Source organism: Pinus tabuliformis, chromosome 2_2 (assembly GCF_031772625.1).
Source record: "Pinus tabuliformis cultivar Carrire ecotype Pingquan chromosome 2_2, CPIR1, whole genome shotgun sequence".
In the NCBI taxonomy this organism is placed as follows: domain Eukaryota; kingdom Viridiplantae; phylum Streptophyta; class Pinopsida; order Pinales; family Pinaceae; genus Pinus; species Pinus tabuliformis.
The window spans coordinates 247,319,565-247,343,745 of record NC_142300.1 but is presented as its reverse complement, the minus strand read 5'-3'; the positions used below and the strand labels follow the sequence as shown (position 1 = coordinate 247,343,745).

Below are 24,181 nucleotides of genomic sequence, written 5' to 3'. Positions count from 1 at the left end.
CCTATTTCCTTGCGCAGTTTCTCCTGGGTGATCCTCCTGTTACCAAGTGGAACACTGATCTCTCACACTGATCTCACACCCTGTAAAACTACGCAATCCTCAAGGAATGATCTTCCTTCTGCATGCATGAGTTTTATTTATAAGAAAACACATGCAACCGATAGTACATTGTCCATGTCTTTAATCTCAACTGGGTCTTTCTCATAATAGACATGCATGAGTTACTGATGAGAGAATTTTCAGTTATCTGGTGTACACTAATTGAGTGCATGCATGCATCAACTGACTGATAACTCACAATTAGTTCCTCAAATAGTTTGGAACTAATTTAACTGGACTTAACTCAATAAACTGAGCTAACTATTTACAACTCAATATAACTCAATCTTATCTCCTTAATTAAGGGATAATCGCCTTAATTTAAGGGATAACTGTTGCATGACTTCAGAAAGACTTCTAACTTGAATTTCTCCAACTAATTAACTCAAGATGAATTAATTATTTATTTTTCAAGCAGCTGGTGAGACTAAATTCGAATTTTAATTCACAATTTTAATTCAAGGACAAATTAAAATTGGAATATTCTTGTTGCCACATTTCAACAATGGCAAAATGTTTGGGAGGACATCTCGCCGACCTATGTGTTGATGTCTAGATCCCAAAGAGGGAGGGTGGCGTTGGTCATGGAGCTTCGACCTTGGATACACACCTAAATCCCTGGGTTGGTGATAGAGCTTAAAAACATGATGGTACCTAGATTGGCTAAATCTTGAGTCCCCTTAGTCCCACCCAGGTAGAACACCCTAGTCAAGTATCTAGTCCGCAGCACTAAGTGTGTTAGAACTCTTTGTATTTCAAATCACTTTGAGATCTTCCATGTACCTCTATGTGTATGATTATGAATACCTCCCTAGTTAAGAGGGAGCGTTGAAAAATGTTAGTGTTGATCTCCATAATTGTATTTGAAACAACAGAAAGATTATTTATAAAATAAAATTATATTGACTTATTAAAGCATGGGTTTCATGCTCGGGTCAATGATTCATAAGTCAAAGCACTCATTGAGTGCATTTTTTGTAAGAGACCCTTCTTGAACTCCTTAAGGTCAAGAAAGAAAATTATTTTATTGTCTTATTCCTCCTCCATCAAGTCAGTCTCTTCAACAGTCTACTAGTCGACCTCCAACAAGATGACAAGTCGGCCTTAACCAATTGACAAGTTGGCTTCTCCTATTATTCATGTCGGCTCAATTACAAGCAGAAAAAACTATATATACCTAAGTGAACTTGACCCCACCTAAAGCATAAAAAAATCGGATATATTATAGCGCAACATAGTACAGGAAAGGGAAAGAGACAGCGAAGTTTTAAATAACCACACACCAAAGTGTTGAGTACAGGAGATGAACTCTATTACAGGTCCAAAGTATCTAATATTGCAAGGAGTCAAAGATTGCAGAAGTTGGAGTCTCTATGATTACAGGAAGCCAAAATTTCTGGAATTGCAGATGTTACAGAGAATCAAAACCTAAAGATATGTTCTAGAAGAAGAATACTACAAACGCTGACTTGATGGATAGAGGTTTAGGTCAAGGGTCTAGGATGGTCTCAATTTGATTTTGATACTACTAAGGAAGAGTTTGACTGGGTTTTCACCTCCTTAAGGGCTTTTCCCTAGCTGAGTGCCTACATTTGGTGTTCATTGTATTTTATGGCATTTATTTTATGATAAGAACACTAATATAATCAACATAAGACAAATACAATATCACAAGTAAATGTCAACTTAGAGAAATCACATATAAAGGTTGCCCTAATGCATTTCTCAACATCCTACACATTCTAAATTATGGGGAAATTATAAGATAAAGAAAAAACAATTATCAAGCATACCCCTTGTCTCTCAAATGCGCACAAAATTTCTTACCTTGTATCCTTAATGTTATTTTTTGAATCTTATCTCTTTAATACAAGGTTTGAGTTTAATTTATTTTGGAGATGAAATTATATTTATTATCTTAATTGATTTTCTATATAGAATTATAATAAATCCTCAACATAGTGAATAATGGTTAATCAAATGCATTTTTTTTAAATACAAATAAAAAAATTTAGTAAGAAAATTTTAAAGATCCATATTTATTCTGAAGTGTAAAATTTTTTACAAAACTTACTAATTATTCAAATGTCAAAAAAAACGCTTAGCCATTTTTTTGTAAAAGTATTCAAACTCTAAGTATTTTATATAGCTTCTATAAAATTTGAGTTATTTTAAGAAATAAATACTTTCATTATAGAATTTTAGTTGAATTATTTGAAAAAAATAAAGAATTTATTTTAGGAAAAAAAAACATGAAAAAATAGTTTGCCAACAAAATTTAACACCTAAAACTTTTCTACCTATATTTATGGATCTAATCTTTAAATATAAATTAAAAAGAAAAAGATCATTCTTACAAAATACTATTTAAATTAATTTTGATTTTGAAAAAATGTAAAAAGTTCTATTTATAATTTTAAAAGTTATGATAAATGATTCCAATTTAGTTCATTGAAGTTTAAAGGATTAGAAATAAAATAAAATCATAGTCTAACAAAAACTTTATCAAACAAAGATAAAGTTTATGAAAAGATAAAGATAAGGATCTATTAAAGAAATACGAAAACCCAAAGCCACACAATTAGGCTTGGAATCACAATTTACGACTCACAAATCAGTTATATTCAGTATTAAGAGGAGGTGAAGATTAAAAAAAAAAAAAACTCTTACAATCATAGAGTTGTTCAAGTCAACGTTGTACGAAGTGGGGATGAAGCGAGAATGTTTTTGGGAAGCATCAGAAGTGTCATTTTCCAAAAACCCTCAGAAGCAAAGGATCCCAAAAGCGTTATATATATATATATGAAAGTGTCATTGCATTTATATTCGAAAAAACATCCAGATTGCCAAATTAGTTGGAAAATATATCAATGATCAATATTGTACATAAAACAAGAATCAAGATAGAAATGGCATGTATAGTACATTGATGATTAATTATTCAAGCATCAACCATCTAGAATCTAGACTCCTCTCCTCTTGTCTAACATTTCCCTCTAGTTCAATTCTCTAGGGATATTAGTCAATATTTCCCAATTCTGATCACACTGCCTAATCCAAGCCTTCTAATATGGTAGAAAAATCTTAACATGCCTAAACAATCATTTTAACTTGAGTGAAGGGTACATTCTTGCTAAGGCCATGACAAAATAATTCAGCAATCAACACCACCAACACTGGGGTACATATAGGGCTTGGTGTTTTTAATTAAATGTCAATCACATATCCTCATACATGATATAATCTAATGAATTTTCTCTATATGAAGTCCAATGAGGTTGGAACCACTCTTAAACATCCTAAGTCATTTCATTGTAATGTTAAAAAATTAAAATGATGAAAATGAAAAAAAAAGGAGAATGCCAATTTTACTTTCAGAATTTAACATTACCATTAGGAAGTATCTAGGAAGAGTCTAGGGAGCATCTAGAAAGCGTCTAAGGAGTGTCTAAAAAGCATGATTCCTCACAAAGCAATTCAAAAATTCCCCTCCAAAAAAAGGCCCACAAAACTGTGTGAGTGGTTTCCAAAATGGTGTTGGAACCATGGTTCAGGCCTGGGAAACCACGATTCAGAACCATCACGATACCACCAAGAACCGTGAATGTCAGTGGAACCACGATTCCAATTTTTGGAACCGCAATTCCACGAGAGGTTCGCCTCTGGATCCGTTCGAAATGTGAATCCACCTCTGAACTAGAAGGGAGGGGACGATTCTTGCAACTCTTGTTCAACCATCACGGATGGATCTTATTGGAATAGACGTAATGCCCGACTTTAATGATGATGTTATATATTTATGAATGTTTAAATGTGAAAAAAAAATGCACGATATACATAAATGTTATATAAATATCATGTCAGAGCCATTATAAATATTATGTAAAATCCATTCTTTGTTTTGTACTTTCAGGATTTTTGTTTAAAAAGTGTACTCCAAGGAAACAGTGAAAAGTCATTTGACAAGAAAACCACATAGTCAGCCTATTAAAAAATTACAACTAGAAATCATGAGATGGTTAAAAGCTTAAACTCTATACATGATAATCCATATTTTAATATAGAGTATGTACACATTTTAAGCTATCCAATTGAGGTTCTTATCCTCTAAACCAAGAATAAAAAATCTTATATGTTAATTTAATTATGTCATATGTGTTGGGTTAGTAGTTTAGCTGGTTGGGAGTATGGTTTATTTTCCTCTTCATTTAAGCTCAGTTTATGTAAAAAAAATGTTGACCCATTGTGACAAAGCTACAAGGATAAGTGCTCTAAAGTGAAACTCTTGTGAATGTGTTTCTAAAAGTCTCAATCCTTGCTATATCATAAATTATTGATATATTTAACTTACAAATTAATAGATATACTTTTAATATTATAATAATAACCAAAAAAATCTACACAAATTTACCAATTCACTAGGATTAAAAAAAAAAAAAAACAAAAACAAAACCAAAAAAAACAAAAAACAAACCACCACTAAATTTCATATATGCCAATTTAATTTGAATACCATCTTAAATCGGATATTATTATTACTTGAAACAACACCATATCCATATTTAAGACATTTTACAACCCATTTGAAACTATCAAATATATACCAATTTAACTTGACTGCCATCTTAAATCGGATATTATTATTATTTGAAACAACACCATATCCATATTTAAGACACTTTACGACCCATTTGAAACTATCAAATATAATTTGTAATCATAGCAATCTAAGGGTAGCAGGTATAGCTTGTCAGCATTCAAGAATCAACGGTCAAGAGACATTCACCGATGCATCTATCTTAAGGACCAAGGTTGAGGTCAATTTTTTTAAGAACAAACTAGGAAACTTTATATTGAGAGGGACTATGACAACCTACATCCAGCATTGATCTCTCTACGAAAAGAAACCAGTGAAATATGTGCCATAGCAATTGAGAGGGACTATGACAACCTACATCCAGCATTGATCTCTCCGAAAAGAAACCAGTGAAATATGTGCCATAGCAAATTAATATCATCGTGGGGCTAATGTAGTAACAAATCCAGTAGATAAGAATATTGACCTTAAAAGACATGATAATTATCCAAAATTTGCATAGGCTGTTCAAAGTCCAGCAGATAGGAATACTGACCACAACAAATTAGGGCAGATATTTAAATGTTACACAGACCTCTCAAATAAGTACAGTGCACCGTGTTACTGTCCTCACACTATAGCCAGTGCACTCATTTCAAATGATGGGTTTTCTTGGTTTGTGGTAGAGATCTATATCCCTTTCAGAACTCAACCCTCCTGTCTGAGTCCACAAGCGGTTATATCTATCTGTGATAATCGCAAATAACGCAGTACATATCTTCCTAAAATGTTCTCAACAGGAAGAGGTCCCCTGTCGCCACACCGGATAGAAACAAATCACAACAGTTCCAAACATACATAATATAAATGGATGATATTTACCACAAAGACCTTAACTCTTCCTATACTTACCAAACATGGGAGTCGAAGCTATTGTTGCGGTTGTCACCCATTACAAACACACAACCATCAGGAACATGCTGCGTTTGGACACAACATAACGAGTTGAACGTTTAACTTTCAGTTAGATTGAACTGTTTCCGGCACACAAATGAATAAAAAAAACTATGATATATATTATGCAGTATCTGCATGCTCCTATCTACACATGATTGGACGGAGAAAGCAGGGAAGAGTGGTAGACAAGTATAAGAGACAGACCAAACAGATGGTGCACAATCTGAGGCTCATGAATTTTGGACATGAGACACTCAAGATGTCAACAACATTGAGTCCACCAGGTATTTGATTGGCTGATCAACTGTCATATATATTGGTTGGCAGAATCAATCAACCCTTTACCTGAATCGGCCATATGCCCTGGTGGTGAGCACTCAGAAATGTTGTTCAAGCGCCACGCACTGCTGGTACATAATGTAAAACTAGCTATATTCAATTTGCATTAAGAAAACACTACATGTATAAAATTATAAAAGAAGAGGATGGCAGGAGCTGGTAAAAAGCACATTAAAACACATCAAGATGAAATGTAAGGGCATTAGACAAACACACAGTTACAGTCATGTAATATGAAGCTGGCTGTGCTGTGAAGTCTTCAGTTTGTACAATTCCATTTACAATAAGCTTCCCATTGCAAACCTGCCAAGTATTAACTCAAATTGGTATCAATAAGTAGAACAGTTTCGTAAGTAAAGCCAATGAAGAATATGAGTTATCTAAATGGGACTGTACAACTGCTCATATATGTTCCAAAAAGAGACACTATCAAATTATCATTACCAGTGTGTGCACTTGCAATAGACTCTCTTTTGAGCTTTTTGGTGATATATACAACGTGGAACGATATATCATGTCACTAACTGGGGTCCTATGATAACAATACCATAGTTGCCTAGCTCATGAGGACACATAATCATAGTGTGCTAAGCATCCATAAGCCAATCAAACTAACAAAAGAAAGACAAGATGGAGCAACGTTTCAAAAAGAGGGAATCATGATTTTGATACAAAAGAGACTGAGGATCAACCAAAATCCATCCCAGCATCAGTGGGACTCGTGTGCAATATGCACAGAATATAAAGGAGAATTTTATTGAACTATTGAAACCATTTAACTCCAGAAGACTCCAATAACCACCACACTGACATGGAAGTTGGAACCATGCCTACAATGTAGAAACCTTCAAACCTTAACTAATGATTATTCAATTGAAATGCGTGACCGTATCTGTTAAATTTATATTAAAATTTGACACATTTTGACTTGCTGCTCATTTATTTAATGTTATCCTATTGATGGATACAACTGAGCCAAGATTTAGGCCTTTTCACAATTAGCTGCCATACGAAAATTTGTTACAAATAGGAATGTTGTTTATTGAATATCCTTGCATAGGAAAAGATGCAACTTTTCAAGAAAAAACTGCTAAGATGATCTCACATAGGATTTGCCTAAATGAAAAAGAAAAGAAAAGAAAAAAATTATAAGCGATAATAGAAGGGAGATGATTTTCTATCGGTGTTATCAGAACCGGACCACAACCATTGGAATGGTCAGTCCGACCATTTTTACCCCCAAGCCAGTCCGACTGGTGGCTTCAAACCAGTAAAGGCCAGTTCGGTACTGAACAAATACTCTTTTATTACAGAGTTTTCTGTCTCAGATTCACAGTGCATTTGGCTACTCTAGCTGCGTACAGATGGTAGTCTCCTACAGCAACACTGAACTCCCTATCTATTTTTAATCCCTTCAAGGAAGAAGAATTCATTCCCTTTCTTTCCTCTCCGTGCCATTCCTTGGCCAAAAAAAACGTTTGCCAACTGCTCATTTGTTAGCTAGGATGTTAGGTTCCACAAAAATCCAATTAAGGCTGCAACAGCATACATGCTCCACCTCTCTCTTTGAATGAAAACTGATCCATGATCGTTTAGGCTATGGCAATAGGATTCACCCACACAGCTTCTTTATTACTAAATTAAGGAATTTGCACTTCCATGTTCAATGCTCCTGAGAGTTTTAATGGTGACCATATATTCAAAAACAAATAACTTAATACAAGTGAACAACATTTACTACAATAGGACACAGATTTATCCTGGAGAAACCTAATCAGAAAACTTCAACTTGAAATGTCTTACCTGGATCTTTTCAATTATTCTCATGCAAATAACTAATTACAAAGGGTTCGATGGGATTCTACTCGTACCAATGACTCAAGGGCGTTGAAGCAACAATTAGTTACTCAGACTTTGCTACGTTTGGTTTTCTTCTATCAGTCTTGGTTCTCTCAAGAACTTCTAGCTGGCATTGTTTTCCTGCCTTTTTTTCTCTATCAATGCTTCATTCGCATCTCCAATCAACCAAATGACCCCACAATAAACCCTAGAGAGGCAGAGATAGCATTTTATCTTGTAGCTCTTGACAGAGAATAAGACTAGGTTTTGTGGCATTTGGAAACCCTAGTGCTACTTGTTATACTTCTTGTGAAGGAGAAGAGAAGGAGATGTCTTGTACACTTGTGGGATGCAACTGTAGGTGCCAAAGAGGACTTTCCAGAGTCTATGCTAGCTTGTTGAAGATCTTTGGTGGAGTGACCAACTTTGGTTAGGGGTGATTATTAGCTAGGAGTTGGCATTTAAGCTTTGTTTATGGTTTTCCTAGCTAGGGTTTGAAGAGTTTTACTTGTAACAACTTTGTGATAATGTTCTGGTGTGTACTTGTACTTCATCTCTTTTATATATATATATATATGTAAAGAGTTTCCAGTGATCCAAATATTGTGTTCTTGTAGTGTTGATTTTCGGCTTATGTTAGTTTCTTGATCAAGTAGATTCTATCACTTCTTATTATGCTGATTTGACATAAAATATAGCTCAATTGGTGAAGTGATTTAACACATCTTGAAAGTAAAAGAGCAGATTTACTAATGTTATAATCTGCTGTAATAAGACATTTTAGATCTGTTATATGCCTTGAAAAGTGTTCCCTTAGGGTTGGAGCATTATGGCATTGAACTACACTTGTATGGCATTTATCCTCTTGAGTTGCAGTGTGAAATTGGATTGAAGAGATGTGAAATATTATGCTGTAATTTAACATTTCTGATCATCCCTTAAGCTGAAGGTTCATGAGGATTAGATCCAGGGACCCTCAGGATTGAGGCAAAATTTTGAAAATGAAATTTCTAAAAAATTTCTACATGGTATCAAAGTTGGTTGGACTAGGGTTTCTCTCTTAGTGAAGAGGAAGTTGGATATTTCAGTTGTATCATACCTAGAAGTCGTGCTTTCACCTAGTACAAATTGATTGGGTGTGATACACTAGGGCAATTGGGAGAAGCGCTTGAACTCTTGCAGGCTGTTCTACTTTCTTTTTCATTGATTTTGCTTTATAGTGTGCTTTAGATTTGTAGGATGACTACTCTCAGTCCTTGTGAAACCCTATTTTCCCCAGTCTGTAATTAGAAGTATGTTTTAATGTCATCGTGAGTCAAGACAAAGATATTTGTCAATTTTAACACTAAAGCGGACAAATAAAAATGATATAAATGTATTTTGTTTAATTAATTATTTAAAACAAAAATCGCCAAACAACTAACTGAAGGGTGTAGCACTTATACTGGCCATCATATCACAAGCGGGAACCAGTGATGGGGCTGGGGGGATTACCTTGCCTCCCAAGTAATAACCTTTGCCAAAAAGCCATTTTACCATGTTGCCAAATTTAAATTCAAAATCATTTTTCTTTTTTCCATTTTCTCAAAAAATCAGTTATTGATAAAGAGACAGGTAGTTGGGCAGCCATCCAACCACAATTATGGAGGTATGGAGGGCTGATTGGGACAGCTAAAAGCATGCATCATGAAATGGTACAGCAAGTACCCAACTTGATTTTCCCAGTTGACCCACGAATGCCTCTGCCACAAGCCAAAAAATCACAAGCCTTCTTGGGCAAGGGTAAGAGGATGCATGTGCTGGTTGAGGGAATTTATCTAGTGTATGGGTAGCGTGCAGGAGACACAGCAAGTGCAGAAAAAGAGTTTCCATGAGTTCTAGAAGTGCCCACAAGTAAAAAGAGTGGAAATTGCAAGAGGGTTTGTTGCTCTTAAGATTGCAAGCATATAGTGTTAGTTTTTGTAGCATCGGATGTGTTCTAGCCACAAAATTTGGTAGAGAGGTTAGAATGCATGAGATCTCCAAAACCTATAAATCGTTTCTGGAAATTCCACCTATAGATTAATTAATTAGATTATTAACCTATTTTTAAATGTTTCATAAGTTTAAACTTAGAAAAACTGATTAATTAATCAGAGTTAATTAAGTCAAGGTGAGAATTCTCCAGAAACTCACATGGATTGACTAGGAATTAATCTGAGTCCTTGATTAAAATCTAATCTTGGTCGTTGGTGCTCCAACAGAGGACTATAAGAAGAAGTCGATGGGCAATTGGAGAATACACTTGAGCAGTTCAATTTCCTTGGCAAATCGATTTCCAAAAAGCAGTAGCAGTCGCCGGACAACCGGAGATCAAAGCAGAGATAGTGAGGCTTGAGGAAGATTTCTAGATCCAGTGAGTGCATTTGCAGAGAGGCCGAGATTTTTCTAAGAGGTTGTGCAGAGGTAGCGCAAAGCCTCAAGAAAGCAGTTTGATTTGCTAAGAGGGGAAAACGTGTTGGAAATAACACTGAGAGTGGGGGGGGGTGAATCAGTATTATCAAATCAAACACTTTTTCATTTCTATACTCAGATTCATATACGCTACTTCAATTAATGATACCCGTGTATATATGCAACTGTGTTAATTTCAACTAGCATATATCCAGTAAACTTATGATTCAGTTAGTTGATCTTCAATGAGTGCATCAGAACATTATTAACCATATTAACAGTAAATAGGTGCAGTAAAACAGAACAGATCATCAAACATAAGGAGCACACATGAACACCATGACATAAGGTGGAAACCCAATGGTGAAAACCACCTGCTGCAATTCGTCTCTATCTTCCTTTAATAAGAAACTTCTTTTTACAATATTTATGTACTGGTGCAGTCTTATACCAGTACGCAGGCTTCTACCTGCAGAAGGCTACAACCTTCTTAGCTCTTGTACTAGCCGATCCATTTACTAGTACGTAGGCGCTGGCCTACTGAAGGCTCCAACCTTCACTCGTTTTCCAACTGCTCCTGGAAGGGAGCTACAACCCCCTGGCTCTTGTACTGGCTAATATGTTTACCAGTACGTAGGCGCCGGCCTATAGAACTCTACGATCTTCTCTCTTCCTCCAGGGACCACGTTTCATAAATTTTCATACTGGATACTCCTGAAGCACAACACCATAATCTGAAGGCCACGTTTCATCCAATTTTCATACTGGACCCATCAACAACATTGAAGCACAGCAATACACCCATCAACTACACCCACATCATCAATCTCTGAATCACCCAATATTGAAACACTGAAACCCTGTCAAAAACACAGTCACCAGAACATAGAACAGACAACAGAACTTTGCAACAATAACCAGATCCAACTGCAACTTCAAATATCATATCTCATAATGTATACGCTACTATGAAGAACCAAACCAGCGTACATACGCGCTTTCACCAAAGCCAACCCGCGTACAGATCTGCAAATATTTACTCATAACCTTGTAGCTGTTCCAGACATCAGTCATACCCAGATCATAACATTCATACAATAAAACATGCATCAATAATTCAGATCTAGTCTATCCATAATCAAACCATATAATGATAAACATTCCAAGCCTTAAGATCCCGATCCATAATTCGTCATCATCCACATGAGTGCATCCTTAGTTTAGATCAAGAAAAGCATCACAAACCCATAACCAGCATACTAAATCTCACCCTTCATCAGATATTCATCACTTGCACGCTTCCTCCTTGGCCTAATGATCTTCTCCTTATATAGGTTTAGGCTTCTCTCAATACCATGGTCCAAAACCATGTTGAACCAATACCTTGGACCCAATACCTGAGGTCAACACTTCGGACCAAATACCATGGACCAATACCAAAATACCATGGACCAAATACCACGGACCAAAACTTAGTTTTCCGACATGTACACGCCTTTCCTTCTGTGAACCTGTGTGTGTACGTATACGCGTCTTATGTTATGCTCATCCGCGTGTATACGCACTTTCATCAAGGTTAACCTGCGTATACCTCTCTCTTGACCTGCTGTATTATGATCTGTCATCTGATTGAGTTGCCACCTGTATCATACCTCTGAGTGAGTTGCCATCAAGGACAACACCTGTATCATAATGCCAACAATCTCCCCCTTTGGACTTGATGGCAACCACCACACAAAGTCACTCTCCCCCTTTGACATCAAGGGCAAAGGGCAGACCAAGATATTCTCTTCTTTGATATACATTCTGCTATCCATGCTCCCCCTGAGTACATGTTGAAGTTTCTGATTGAGCTCCCCCTTTGTACATGCCAAGATGTACCAATCTGTCCATGCTCCCCCTGAGCACATGCAAGGTCTGCAAAAGCATAACATGACTCTATACATACATCAATCTCCCAACCAAGTGGGGATACACCATTTTGACTCATCCACCCAACCAAGTGGGGATATACCAAATGTTTATACATGACTCAAAAATAAGAAACATTACATCATCCACTCTATGCATGAGTTGCCACCTATATCATACCTCTGAGTGAGTTGCCATCAAGGACAACACCTGTAATAATGCCAACAATCTCTTTGACTTGATGCTCCCCCCCCTTTGACATCAAGGGCATGCCAAGTACATGTACCAATCTGTCCATGCTCCCCCTGAGCACATGCAAGGTCTGCAAAAGCATAACATGACTCTATACATACATCAATCTCCCAACCAAGTGGGGATACACCATTTTGACTCATCCACCCAACCAAGTGGGGATATACCAAATGTTTATACATGACTCAAAAATAAGAAACATTACATCATCCATCCTATGCATAGTGGGGTTACAAATCAAAGACCAGCAATCTAATCAAGACCATGATAGTCATCAGCAACTATCATACACCATATATGATTTGTACCATAAGCATCAGCATCCAGTTCTGTAACCTGCAATACCATTCTTTTGATCAACCAGCAAGATGTATCATTTAGCCACATAAGCATCATCACCAAAAACAATGCATTATTTGAAGTATATTCTCCCCCTGAACCTATGCCATGTCATCATCAAACAGTGACTGAACCATATCAGACTTTTGTACTGCTGCTTTTCTTCAGAACATAATATACGCGACTATGCAGCGTCTAACTCGCGTATATACGTGACTTGTATTCATGAAACTTGCGTATGAGTTTTGGAACACTGATGTTCCACACTTTCAGCTTCCTCTGAGTCTGTCATGTTTGTGTACTCTGCTATGCCACATCTTTCTGGTTGTACTTCCTTTTTCTTCTATATCTTCAACTATGATAATGTTTTCTCCTTTTGGTAAGGTGTCCACAATCTTCTCCTGCATTCTTTTGCTATATGTCCAGGCTTGTTGCATGCATAACATCTTACATGTTTCATATTCCTCCTAAAACAGTCAATGGCTTTGTGACCAAACATATTGCAAGCAAAACAATATCCCTTAAAGTACCTGGAATGTGATGATCTTTCTGTGTGACAATCTTGAACCATTCTACTTCTACATCTAGCTGCGACATGTCCAAGATTATGACATACATAACATTCAACATTATTCATCGGAGGAAATAATCGTCTATCACTTCCACAGTTAGGAGCAAAAGATTTTCTTTGAGGAATTTCTTTCCTTGGCTATTGATGGGGTTGTCCTCTCATCTCCTTGTTGATCATTTTAGATTTCTCATTAGAGTTCCTTGCCTCACCTTGTGAGATAGCTTCACCTTCAGCAGATTCATAAAAACCAAGACCAGTTTTGATAGCAGAGGACCTTTGACTACTAAGAATATCATCCAAAATCTTAGTATTGTCTTGAACTCGTAATAGTTTATCCTTTTCTTCTAATTTACCTTTCAAGATATTTACCTCAACCTGATGTTGTTCTTCCTTTTCCAGACATTGCTTCTTCAAAATTTCCTTAGACTTTCTTCCTTCTTCCATTTGTTGCCTTAGTTTGAGAATCTCCTTTTCTTGTTCTTCATTCAACTCCTGCAGCATTTGACGAACTTTGAAGGCACATTCCAGCTGAGCTTTTAAGCTGATAATTTCTTCTTTGAGGGCACTCTCCCTTTTGCTAGGTAGATCTTGTTGATCTATGATTTTATCTGATGCTTCATTTGCTTTTCCATCTTCAATCTGAGGTGATTCAGGATCTGAATACTTGCTTCCACTCAACGGCAGGCTGTCATTGTTCCTTTGATTTGTCTTCTTCTTTTGACACGCTTTCTTTCCCATTGTTCTACGGATCTCCTTCAAGCGATCAAGCTTCTACCAAAGGACCGACTCTGATACCAATTGTTGGAAATAATACAGAGGGGGGGGGGGTGAATCAGTATTATCAAATCAAACACCTTTTCATTTCCATACTCAGATTCATATACGCTACTTCAATTAATGATGCCCACGTATATACGCAATTGTGTTAATTTCAACTAGCGTATATCTAGTAAACTTATGATTCAGTTAGTTGATCTTCTATGAGTGAATTAGAACATTATTAACCATATTAATAGTAAACAGGTGCAGTAAAACAGAACAGATCATCACACATAAGGAGCACACATGAACACCATGATATAAGGTGGAAACCCAATGTGGGTGGAAACCCAATGTGGGTGGAAACCCAATGTGGGTGAAAACCACCTGCTGCAATTCGTCTCTATCTTCCTTTAATAAGAAACTTCTTTTTACAATATTTATGTACTGGTGCAGTCTTATACCAATACGCAGGCTTCTACCTGCAGAAGGCTACAACCTTCTTAGCTCTTGTATTAGTCGATCCATTTACTAGTACATAGGCGCCGGCCTACTGAAGGCTCCAACCTTCACTCGTTTTCCAGCTGCTCCTGGAAGGGAGCTACAACCCCCTGGCTCTTGTATTGGCTGATATGTTTACCAGTACATAGGCGCTGGCCTACAGAACTCTACGATCTTCTCTCTTCCTCCAGGGACCACGTTTCATAAATTTTCATACTGGATACTCTTGAAGCACAACACCATAATCTGAAGGCCACGTTTCATCCAATTTTCATACTGGACCCATCAACAACATTGAAGCACAGCAATACACCCATCAACTACACCCACATCATCAATCTCTGAATCACCCAATACTGAAACACTGAAACCCTGTCAACAACACAGTCACCAGAACACAGAACAGACAACAGAACTCTGCAACAATAACCAGATCCAACTGCAACTTCAAATATCATATCTCATAATGTATACACTACTATGAAGAACCAAACCAGTGTACATACGCGCTTTCACCAAAGCCAATCCGCGTACAGATCTATAAATATTTACTCATAACCTTGCAGCTATTCCAGACATCAGTCATACCCAGATCATAACATTCATACAATAAAACATGCGTCAATAATTCAGATCTAGTCTATCCATAATCAAACCATATAATGATAAACATTCCAAGCCTTAAGATCCCGATCCATCGTTCATCATCATCCACATGAGTGCATCCTTAGTTCAGATCAAGCAAAGCATCACAAACCCATAACCAGCATACTAAATCTCACCCTTCATCAGATATTCATCACTTGCACACTTCCTCCTTGGCCTAATGATCTTCTCCTTATATAGGTTTAGGCTTCTCTCAATACCATGGTCCAAAACCATGTTGAACCAATACCTTGGACCCAATACCTGGGGTCAACACTTCGGACCAAATACCATGGACCAAATACCACAGACCAAAACTTAGTTTTCCAACATGTACGCGCCTTTCCTTCTGTGAACCTGCGTGTGTACGTATACGCGTCTTCTGTTATGCTCATCCGCATGTATACGCACTTTCATCAAGGTTAACCTGCGTATACCTCTCTCTTGACCTGTTGTACTATGATCTGTCATCTTATTGAGTTGCCACCTGTATCATACCTCTGAGTGAGTTGCCATCAAGGACAACACCTGTATCATAATGCCAACAAAACGTCTTCAGTTCCGGAGTCCGGGAAGGAGTCCCAAAGTGCCGGAGAAGATTTTTCCCAAGCCAACAACAGGCAAGATGGCTTGAATAGCAGTCAGTTCGGGCAACATGTAGAGCTTGCTTTTCAGAGGCAGTCCAATGTCAAAGTTGCTCAGAGTGAGGGTAATTTCCTCTAGTATTTTTGCCAATATTTTCTCTACAATATTTCGGCATCCATATTATTGTGCTCATAATTTCTCACTGTTGCATAATAATAAAACCCTCATCTGCTGCACCAGTTTTCCCAAATTGGGTTTTTCCAGGGAAATTTGTCCAAAAATAATTGTCATTTTTATTGTGCGCTAGAATTTTCTCAGTTTTCAGCACTATTTTCTTCCGCAATTTATTTGTGAAAATCACAGTGTGAATTATTTGGTGTTTGTCGTAGCAAATTGCAAATAAATTGTTAAACAAATTAACAATTAGAAAAATAATTTCCAGTTGTTGTGATAGATGAAATTTTCACATGGTATCAGAGCGTGAGTGATCAGCCGAGAAGCTCAAAAGCGAAGGAAAGAATTTTGCTGCTCAGAGGGAGCAGTAGGCCAAAATTCTTAGAGACGACCCAATGCTCAGACAGGGACGCTGAATTGTTGGGGCGGGAATTCGATTTTCAATTGCAGGGTTGCAAAAAAGTTGAGTTGCCCCAGTGAGTGATTCCAATAGTCAGAGAGAGCAGTAGCGGCTCCGATTTTCACTGAGCAGATTCCTTGGTTAGACGCAGAAGGTTTTGCAGCAACAAAATCAACGTCGAGTGGAAAAGAAAAGCACACGCAACAGAGGGAAAATTTCTCTCAGGGAACTTCGAGCCTCAGAAGTTCGATTTTTCAAGGCAGATTTGGCAGTAGCAACTAGCAGATTTGTGCATCCCAGAAGGGAGTGCGAGTAGCAAAGAAACATCCAAGCAGATGGAAAGAGGGAGTTTTCAATATATTAGAGATGACCACAGCAGAGCTTAGAGAGAAGGATAGGTTGGATGTAGCTTCCAACTACGTCATCTAGAAAGCTAGGGTGTCCTTCCTTCTAGATGAATATGGCTTGAAAGCCTACAGAGATAATATGGTGGCAGTTCCCCAAGATGCAGATCAGCTCAAAGGATACAAAAAGGAGATGGCAAGGGCAAAGTGGTTGATCTTAGATGGAGTCTGAGGGACCGAGACCATATAGTCTCACATCTGGCAGATAAAGGTACAGCCAGAGAGTTGTGGGTAGCTCTCTCCACGCTATATCAAAGTACTTCCGAGCAATGAAAGATGTTCCTGGAAGAAAAGTTGAGGTACATAAGGATGCAGAAGGGAGAAAGCATAGATCCCTTCCTAACCAAGATTCAGGAGGACCGAGATCAACTTGCAGTTTTTGGGGTAGCGCCTCAACCATCAAAGCTAGTACGATTGGCACTAAACAGGGTCTTGGAGGATTGGCAAGTGTTTGTCCAAAGTATATTGGGCAGAGACACTTTGCCAAGATGGGATAAGATGCAGACTGATTTGCAGTAGGAATAGTTGAGGCGAGCTCTATTAAAGAGCTCCATCAATGGCAGCTATAGCAGCGGATTAAAGAGTGTCAAGGAGGAGGAAAATGTGGCCCTTGCATCAAAGGGTCCCAGTCAAGGGCAGGGGGAGCAAAAGAAGGACCTATCTAAGGTCAGGTTTCTCAGGTGTGGCGACTTTGGCCATTACAGTACCCAGTGTCCTCGTAGGAAGAAGGACAAGTAGGAGAAGTAGGACCAGGCGACAACACATGCTGAGATAGATAGGTTGTCCTCCAAGTTGGAGGAATATTTTGCGATGTTCGCAGATATACCTCCATGAGTGAGGTGGGGTGATTTGGTGTTGTAGCCCCAGAGAACTACAAAGATTGGACAGGGTCCTTGAGGAATTCACCTCATGGATCATTACCTGGCTACAGGGGGCCCACAGTATTCAGTAGCAAGATGGATTAGCGACAATTGACGCAGTCAGTACCAGAGTGACAGTTGTAGACTAGTAGCAGTCAGATGCTGAGGAGCACAGTGCAGTGTTAACAGCAAAGCAGGTAGCTCAGTGCAGAGTTGGCAGCAGCACAGAGTCTTCAATGATAGTGCAGATGCTAGTAGCAGTTAGAAACTCGGGAGACAAATGCATCATACTGAACACAGATGATTCAGTATTTTGGATGCTTCTCAGTTGCAATAGTTGCAGTTGCAGCAGCAACAGATGAGAGGTAGTTGCAGTGCAGATGCAGAGTTGGCAACAATAAGACAATGTCAACAGCAGCACAGATGCAACATCAAAGTTGCGCAGTGGTTGGTGGGCAGTATGGCTAGACATCAGCAGCGTGACAGGAGGTGATACAGAAACAGGGTGTTGTGGCAGAATGTGCAGCACTAGAGAGAACACAGTCCTCACTAAGAGGGAGTGTTAGTTTCTGTAGCATCAGATGTGTTCTAGCCACGAAATTTGGTAGAAAGGCTAGAATGCATGAGATCTCCAAAACCCAAAAAAAAATTCTGAAAATTCCACCTAGAAATGACTTAATTAGATTATTAACCTATTTTAAATGTTTCCCAAGTCTAAACTTAGGAAAACTAGTTAATTAATCACAATTAATTAAGTCAAGGTGATAATTCTCTAGAAACTCACACGGATCGACTAGGAATTAATCTGGGCCCATGATTAAGATCTAATTTTGGTCGTTGGTGCTCGAACAGAGGATTATAAGAAGTCAATGGGCACTTGGAGAATATACTTGAGCAGTTTGAGTTCCTTGTCAGATCAATTTCCAGAGAGCAGCAGCAGTTGTCGAAGAGCCAGAGATGGAAGCAAAAATAGTGAGGCTGGAGGAAGATTTCCAGATCCAGCAAGTGCATTTGCAGAGAGGTCGAGATTTCTCCAAGAGGCTACGTAGAGGCAGTGCAAAGCCTCAAGAAGGTAGTTCGATTTGCTAAGAGGGGAGGACGTCTTCAGTTTATAGAGGCTGGGAAGGAGTCTCAGAGTGTCGAAGAATAATTTTCCCAGCAAACAGCAGGCAAGACGGCTTGAATAGCGGTCAATTCGGGCAGCACGCAGAGCAGGTACCTTCAGAGTGATACAAAGCCTGCGCAGGCCCAGTTGGACGACTTGCTTTTCAGAGGCAGTCTAGTGTCGAAATTGCCCGAAGTGAGGATAATTTCCCTCTAGTATTTTTGCCAGTATTTTCTCTGCAAGATTACTAGATTTCGGCATCCAGATTATTGTACTCAAAATTTCACATTGTTGCATAATAATAAAACCCTCATCTGCTACACCAATTTTCCCAAGTTGGGTTTTTTCGAGGACATTTGACCAAAGATAATTGTCATTTTTATTGCTTGTGCTAGAATTTTCTCAGTTTCCAGCACTATTTTCTTCCGCAATTTATTTGTGAAAATCACGGTGTGAATTATTTGGTGTTTGCCGAGTAAACTGCAAATAAATTGTTAAACAAATTAACAATTAGAAAAATAATTTCCAATTGTTGTGATGTTGATTTGGGGTGGCATCGGATGTGCTCTAAGCCTCAAATTTTGCAGGAAGGCTTGGGCATAGGTATTCCAAAGAACCTAGAAAGTGTTTTGGGAAATTCCTCCCAAAAGTGATTTTATTAAAATAATTAATATTTTTAATGGGGTTCCTAAGTCTAAACTTAAGAAAATTAAAATATTAATGGGTATTAATCTAATGAGGGGTGAAACTTCTTAAAAAAGCCATGGATCAAGTCAAAACGATCTGAGCCTTTGATTATGTTTTAATCTAGGCCATTGATTGCCCAACAGGAAGATATAAGAAGGGACTTGAGGGTCATTTGGAAAATGCACAAGGCAGATACTCAGTTTCCCAAGAGAAATTGATTTTCTCACTGGTCGAAGTTCAGCAAGAGAAAATCTATTCAGAGGGAGAGTTGTAGGTGGAGGAGAGACAGAGAGGGTTCAACATCAGTCAGAGAGACAAGGACGAAGACACAGAGGAGCAGAAGGAACAGACTAGGCAGCGCTGTCCTGAGTGACGCAGACATTGCGCAGGCCAGTCCAGAGGCCATAGAAATTGACGTTGGGCAAGCCAGAGAGACGCAGAGGCACAAGGATCCTCTCTCTCGGGTGAGACACTTGTTCAGGAACGTTTGTAAATATTTCTCAGTTCTATATTGTTGGGTGAAATTTTGTACATGTTAAGTTTCACTGAAGAATAATAAAACCCTCATCTCTTGCACCGGTTCACCCACATTGGATTTTTCCAGGGACAATTGTCCAAAAATAATTGTGTCATTGTGTTTGTATATGTGTCGGCATTTTACTTACATTTAATTTCTGCAATGTTTTAATTGTGAAGGTTGCAGTAGAATATGTTTTGATATTTGTTGTAAGAATACAGTAGATAACTTATCTCTAAAGTAATAAGTAGAAGAAGTCATATTAATCACTGCAGTAGGATTTCCATTTTAGAAATTTTCACATGGTATCAGAGCTACAGGGAAGTAGAAGAGAAAAGTCGGAAGATCCAACGTTGAGAAAAGAAGGGAATTCGAAATCCCTGCAAGGGCAGAAATTCGAATCTCCCAGAGGATTGAGCAGTTCAAACCAAAGAGATTGGATTTCGTGGGAAAACTCTCTCTGAGTGAGCCAACAGAGAGGTAATTCTTTTTCCAGTTGAAATTCATCAATGGTAGAAGTAATAGCACAACAGTGGACTCAGCAAGGAGGATTAATTCAGGTGGGATGCAGTTTTTCCTATAGCAATTGCTGGGATAGGTTAGCATCATAAAATGGATACTCAAAATATCCAAGATTTGTCTACCAGATTAGATGAAGAATTCGCATGCTTAGCTAATTCAGCATCAGCGGATGTTTGGTACATTGATAGCGGGGCTTCAGCTCATATGACTGGAGTACGAGAACATTTCTCGAGCTATCAAGAAGAACATATGGACTTCCAAATAACTATGGGAAACAGAACGAAGTGTACTCCCGTAGGGAGAGGCACCATAGATTTTCAAACAGAAGCAGAGACCGGCATCCGAGCCACCAATGTTCTGCATGTGCCAAGATTAGGGATGAATCTAATTTCAGTGTCTCAGTTACAGGGCAAGGGATATGATGCATACTTCATCGGAAAGAAAGTATATGTTAAGCATCCAGGTTGAAAGAGGAAGAAGCAAATTGGGGTTAGAAGCAACAATTTGTATAGGTTGCAGCTCAAATCGCCAATGGCACTGGTAGGCAGCAACTATAATGGTGAGAAGGAGCGAAATGAATTATGGCACAGGCAAATGGGGCACTTACACCATGGAGCACTGAGGATGCTTAGAGAGACTGTTACAGGGGTACCAGTCCTAAGCAATGAACATGATGACTTATGCAGAGGATGTGTACTAGGAAAGTACGCTAAAGCAGCTTTTCCCAGAAGTAACAATAGAGCAAAGGATGTATTAGGATTAATACACTCAAATATCTGCGGTCCTATGTCCACAAGGGCTCTTAGTGGTGGTGAATACTTCGTCACTTTTATCGATGATCACTCCAAAAAAACCTAGATCTATTTCTTAAAGACAAAGGATGAGGTCTTCGATCGTTTCCGAGAGTTCAAGGCTCTTGTTGAAAATATGAGAGGGAAAAATATAAAGGTATTGCGTTCTAATAATGGTGGAGAATATAAAGACAAGGATTTCACAGATTTTTGCGCAAAGGAAGCCATCAAAAGAGAGTGGACAACTCCATATAATCCGGAGCAAAATGGAAGAACCAAACTATTGTTGGGTCAGCCAAGGCCATGTTGTATGCTGAAGATCTACCTTAGTATCTATGGGCAGAAGCTTGCAACATGGCAGTGTATATTCAAAATAGAACTCCTCATAAAGCATTGGGGTCGAGAATGCCTGAAGGAGTATTCACAGGGAAGAAGTCAGAAGTCAGTCATCTCAGGATATTCGGAAGCGTGGCTTATTACTACATTCCAGACGAGAAGCACATCGAACTGGATCAAACTACAGAGAAGGGGTATCTCGTAGGGTACAATGAGACCTCAAAGGCATATAGAATCTACATTCCACGTAGCAGGAAGATTGTCGTAAGACGAGATGCAAAGTTCATGGAAGATAAAGCTTTCAGGAAATCTTGTGAAATACCTGCAAAAGATCAGTCAGGAGATGTTCCGTTAGTCTAAGAGCAGCAAGGGCGGAAAGAAGGACAAGCAGGAGAACATACACCTAGGACAAGTACAATGACCAGTAACAGTATTTCCTCAGAGGGAGGAAATGCAAATGCTTCTCAACAGACAGAACAACAAGGTCAGGAGGAATAATTAGTTGAGCCTCCCACCACTAATGGTAGAACAAGCAGAGAAGTGCGGCAGACACTAAGGGATGCAGAGGAGTTTGTTGGAGCTCCTAGAGCGGAGAAGAGGCAGCGCAAACAACCAGATAGATACCAAGCACTGGTAGCTCAAGATGGAGAACCCTCTAGATTTCAGGAAGTTTCTCAACACCAAGTATGGGTACATGCCATGGTGGAAGAGTACAACTCCATCATGACGAATGATGTCTAGGAAGTAGTACCTAGACCGGAAAATAGATCAGTTGTAGGTTCACGATGGATCTACAAGATCAAGTATGCTGCAGACGGCAGCATAGAGAAGTACAAGGCAAGGTTCGTGGCAAAGGGGTATGCTCAGAAAGAAGGGATAGACTATGAAGAGACCTTTGCCCCAGTTGCTCGTTACACCTCTATCAAATCTATTATATCCCTAGCAGCTCAAATGGGATGGGAGATTCACCAGATGGATGTCAAGACAACATTCTTGAACGAGGTGATAAAAGAAGAGGTGTATATAGAACAACTCGAAGGCTTCGAAACTCATGAGAAGAAGTCTCATGTTTGCAGGTTAAAGAAAGCCCTGTACGGGCTCAAGCAGGCACCTAGAGCATGGTATGGTTGAATTGATAGTTACTTGCAACAATTGGGATTTGTCAAGAGTGATGCTGATCCCAATCTCTACTATTTACTGGTAGAGAATGAGCCACTTATTTTGGTACTATATGTAGATGACCTGTTTCTAACTGGATCATCTAGGCTCATCCAGGACTGCAAGAAGAATCTTGAAGTCGAATTCGACATGAAGGACTTGGGATTGATGCATTATTTTTTGGGGTTGGAAGTTTGGTAGAAGAATGGGGAGATCTTCCTTGGTCAAGGAAGATATGCTACAGAGATTCTGAAGAGATTCAAAATGCAGGATTGTCGACCCATGGCTACTCCCATGATCACCAGCTGGAAGAAAATAGATGCATCAAAGGATAACGAAGTAGATCCCACCTTGTACAGACAACTCATTGGGTCGCTTATGTATCTGGTCAACACTAGGCCAGACATTTGTTTTGTGATCAACACTCTTAGTCAGTTCATGGTGGAACCAAAAAGGGTGCATTGGGCAGCAGCTAGACACAAATTTAGTTATGTACGAGGAACAGTCGGATATGGGTTGAAGTACTCTAGAGGAGAGGATATCAGCTTGAATGGGTTCAACAATGCAGATTGGGCAGGTAATTCAGTAGACCGAAAAAGTACCTCTGGGCACTGATTCAATGTTGGATCAGGGATGATATCCTAGTGCAACACGACGCAGAAATTGGTAGCACTGAGTTCAGCCGAAGTAGAATATATGGCAGCTAGCACAGCTACGTGCAAAGCCATATGGCTCAGAAAATTGCTTGTGAGCCTATTCAGGAAAAGGATGGAGGCGACCAAGGTTTACTGCGATAATCAGAGTTGCATCAAACTCTCTGAGAATCCAGTATTTCATGATCGGTCGAAACATATAGATATCCGTTGTCACTTTATTAGAGACTGTGTTCAGCGTGGGGCAGTACAGCTACAGTATGTTCCCACAGGAGAGTAGGTGGCCGATATACTCACAAAGGCTCTCAAAAGAGCTAAGTTTACTCAGTTCAGAGAGCAGTTGGGTATGATTGAAAATCCGTTTCAGTAGCAGGAGCAGGATGCAGTGCAGATGCAGTGTTGGGTGGCAGGACCAACAGCAGCACGGATGCAGAGGGAGTTGCAGTACAGATGTAGCATTGACAGTGGCAGTGTCAAAGGTAGCAGTAGCGCAGTAGTTGATGGACAGCATGTCAGGCATCAACAGCGCAGAGACGATGCTTCAGAGTCAGAGCAGTATGTAGAGAGGCAGTGTATTGCTAGAGCACATTCCTCGCTAAGAGGGAGTGTTGATTTGGGGTAGCATCGAATGTGCTCTAAGCCTCAAATTTTGTAGGGAGGCTTGGGCACAGGTATTCCAAAGAAACCAGAAAGCGTTTTGGGAAATTCCACCCATAAGTGATTTTATTAAAATAATTAATATTTTTAATGGGGTTCCTAAGTCTAAAC

At 38.9% G+C, this 24,181-nt stretch overlaps 1 protein-coding gene across 3 annotated transcripts in view; it reads right to left on the bottom strand.

Annotated features, from left to right (window-relative positions):
- Positions 1-4,712: 4,712 nt before the first annotated feature.
- The window catches only part of LOC149192210 (chloroplast processing peptidase-like), a 156,570-nt gene continuing 137,101 nt past the window's right edge, over positions 4,713-24,181 (bottom strand). The window contains exons 4-7 of one of the 3 annotated variants that reach the window (XR_016254343.1): positions 6,188-6,274; positions 5,978-6,039; positions 5,588-5,655; positions 5,422-5,486 (exon numbers count right to left, since the gene is read on the bottom strand). Coding sequence is in view for 2 of the 3 variants with exons in the window: in XM_089404503.1 (XP_089260629.1) it covers positions 5,384-5,486; positions 5,588-5,655; positions 6,188-6,274 (258 nt within the window). In the remaining variant the exon portion in view is untranslated. Of the gene's footprint in view, positions 5,487-5,587; positions 5,656-5,977; positions 6,040-6,187; positions 6,275-24,181 lie in introns of all 3 variants that reach the window. The other 2 variants (XM_089404503.1, XM_089404504.1) reach the window with 2 other exon arrangements.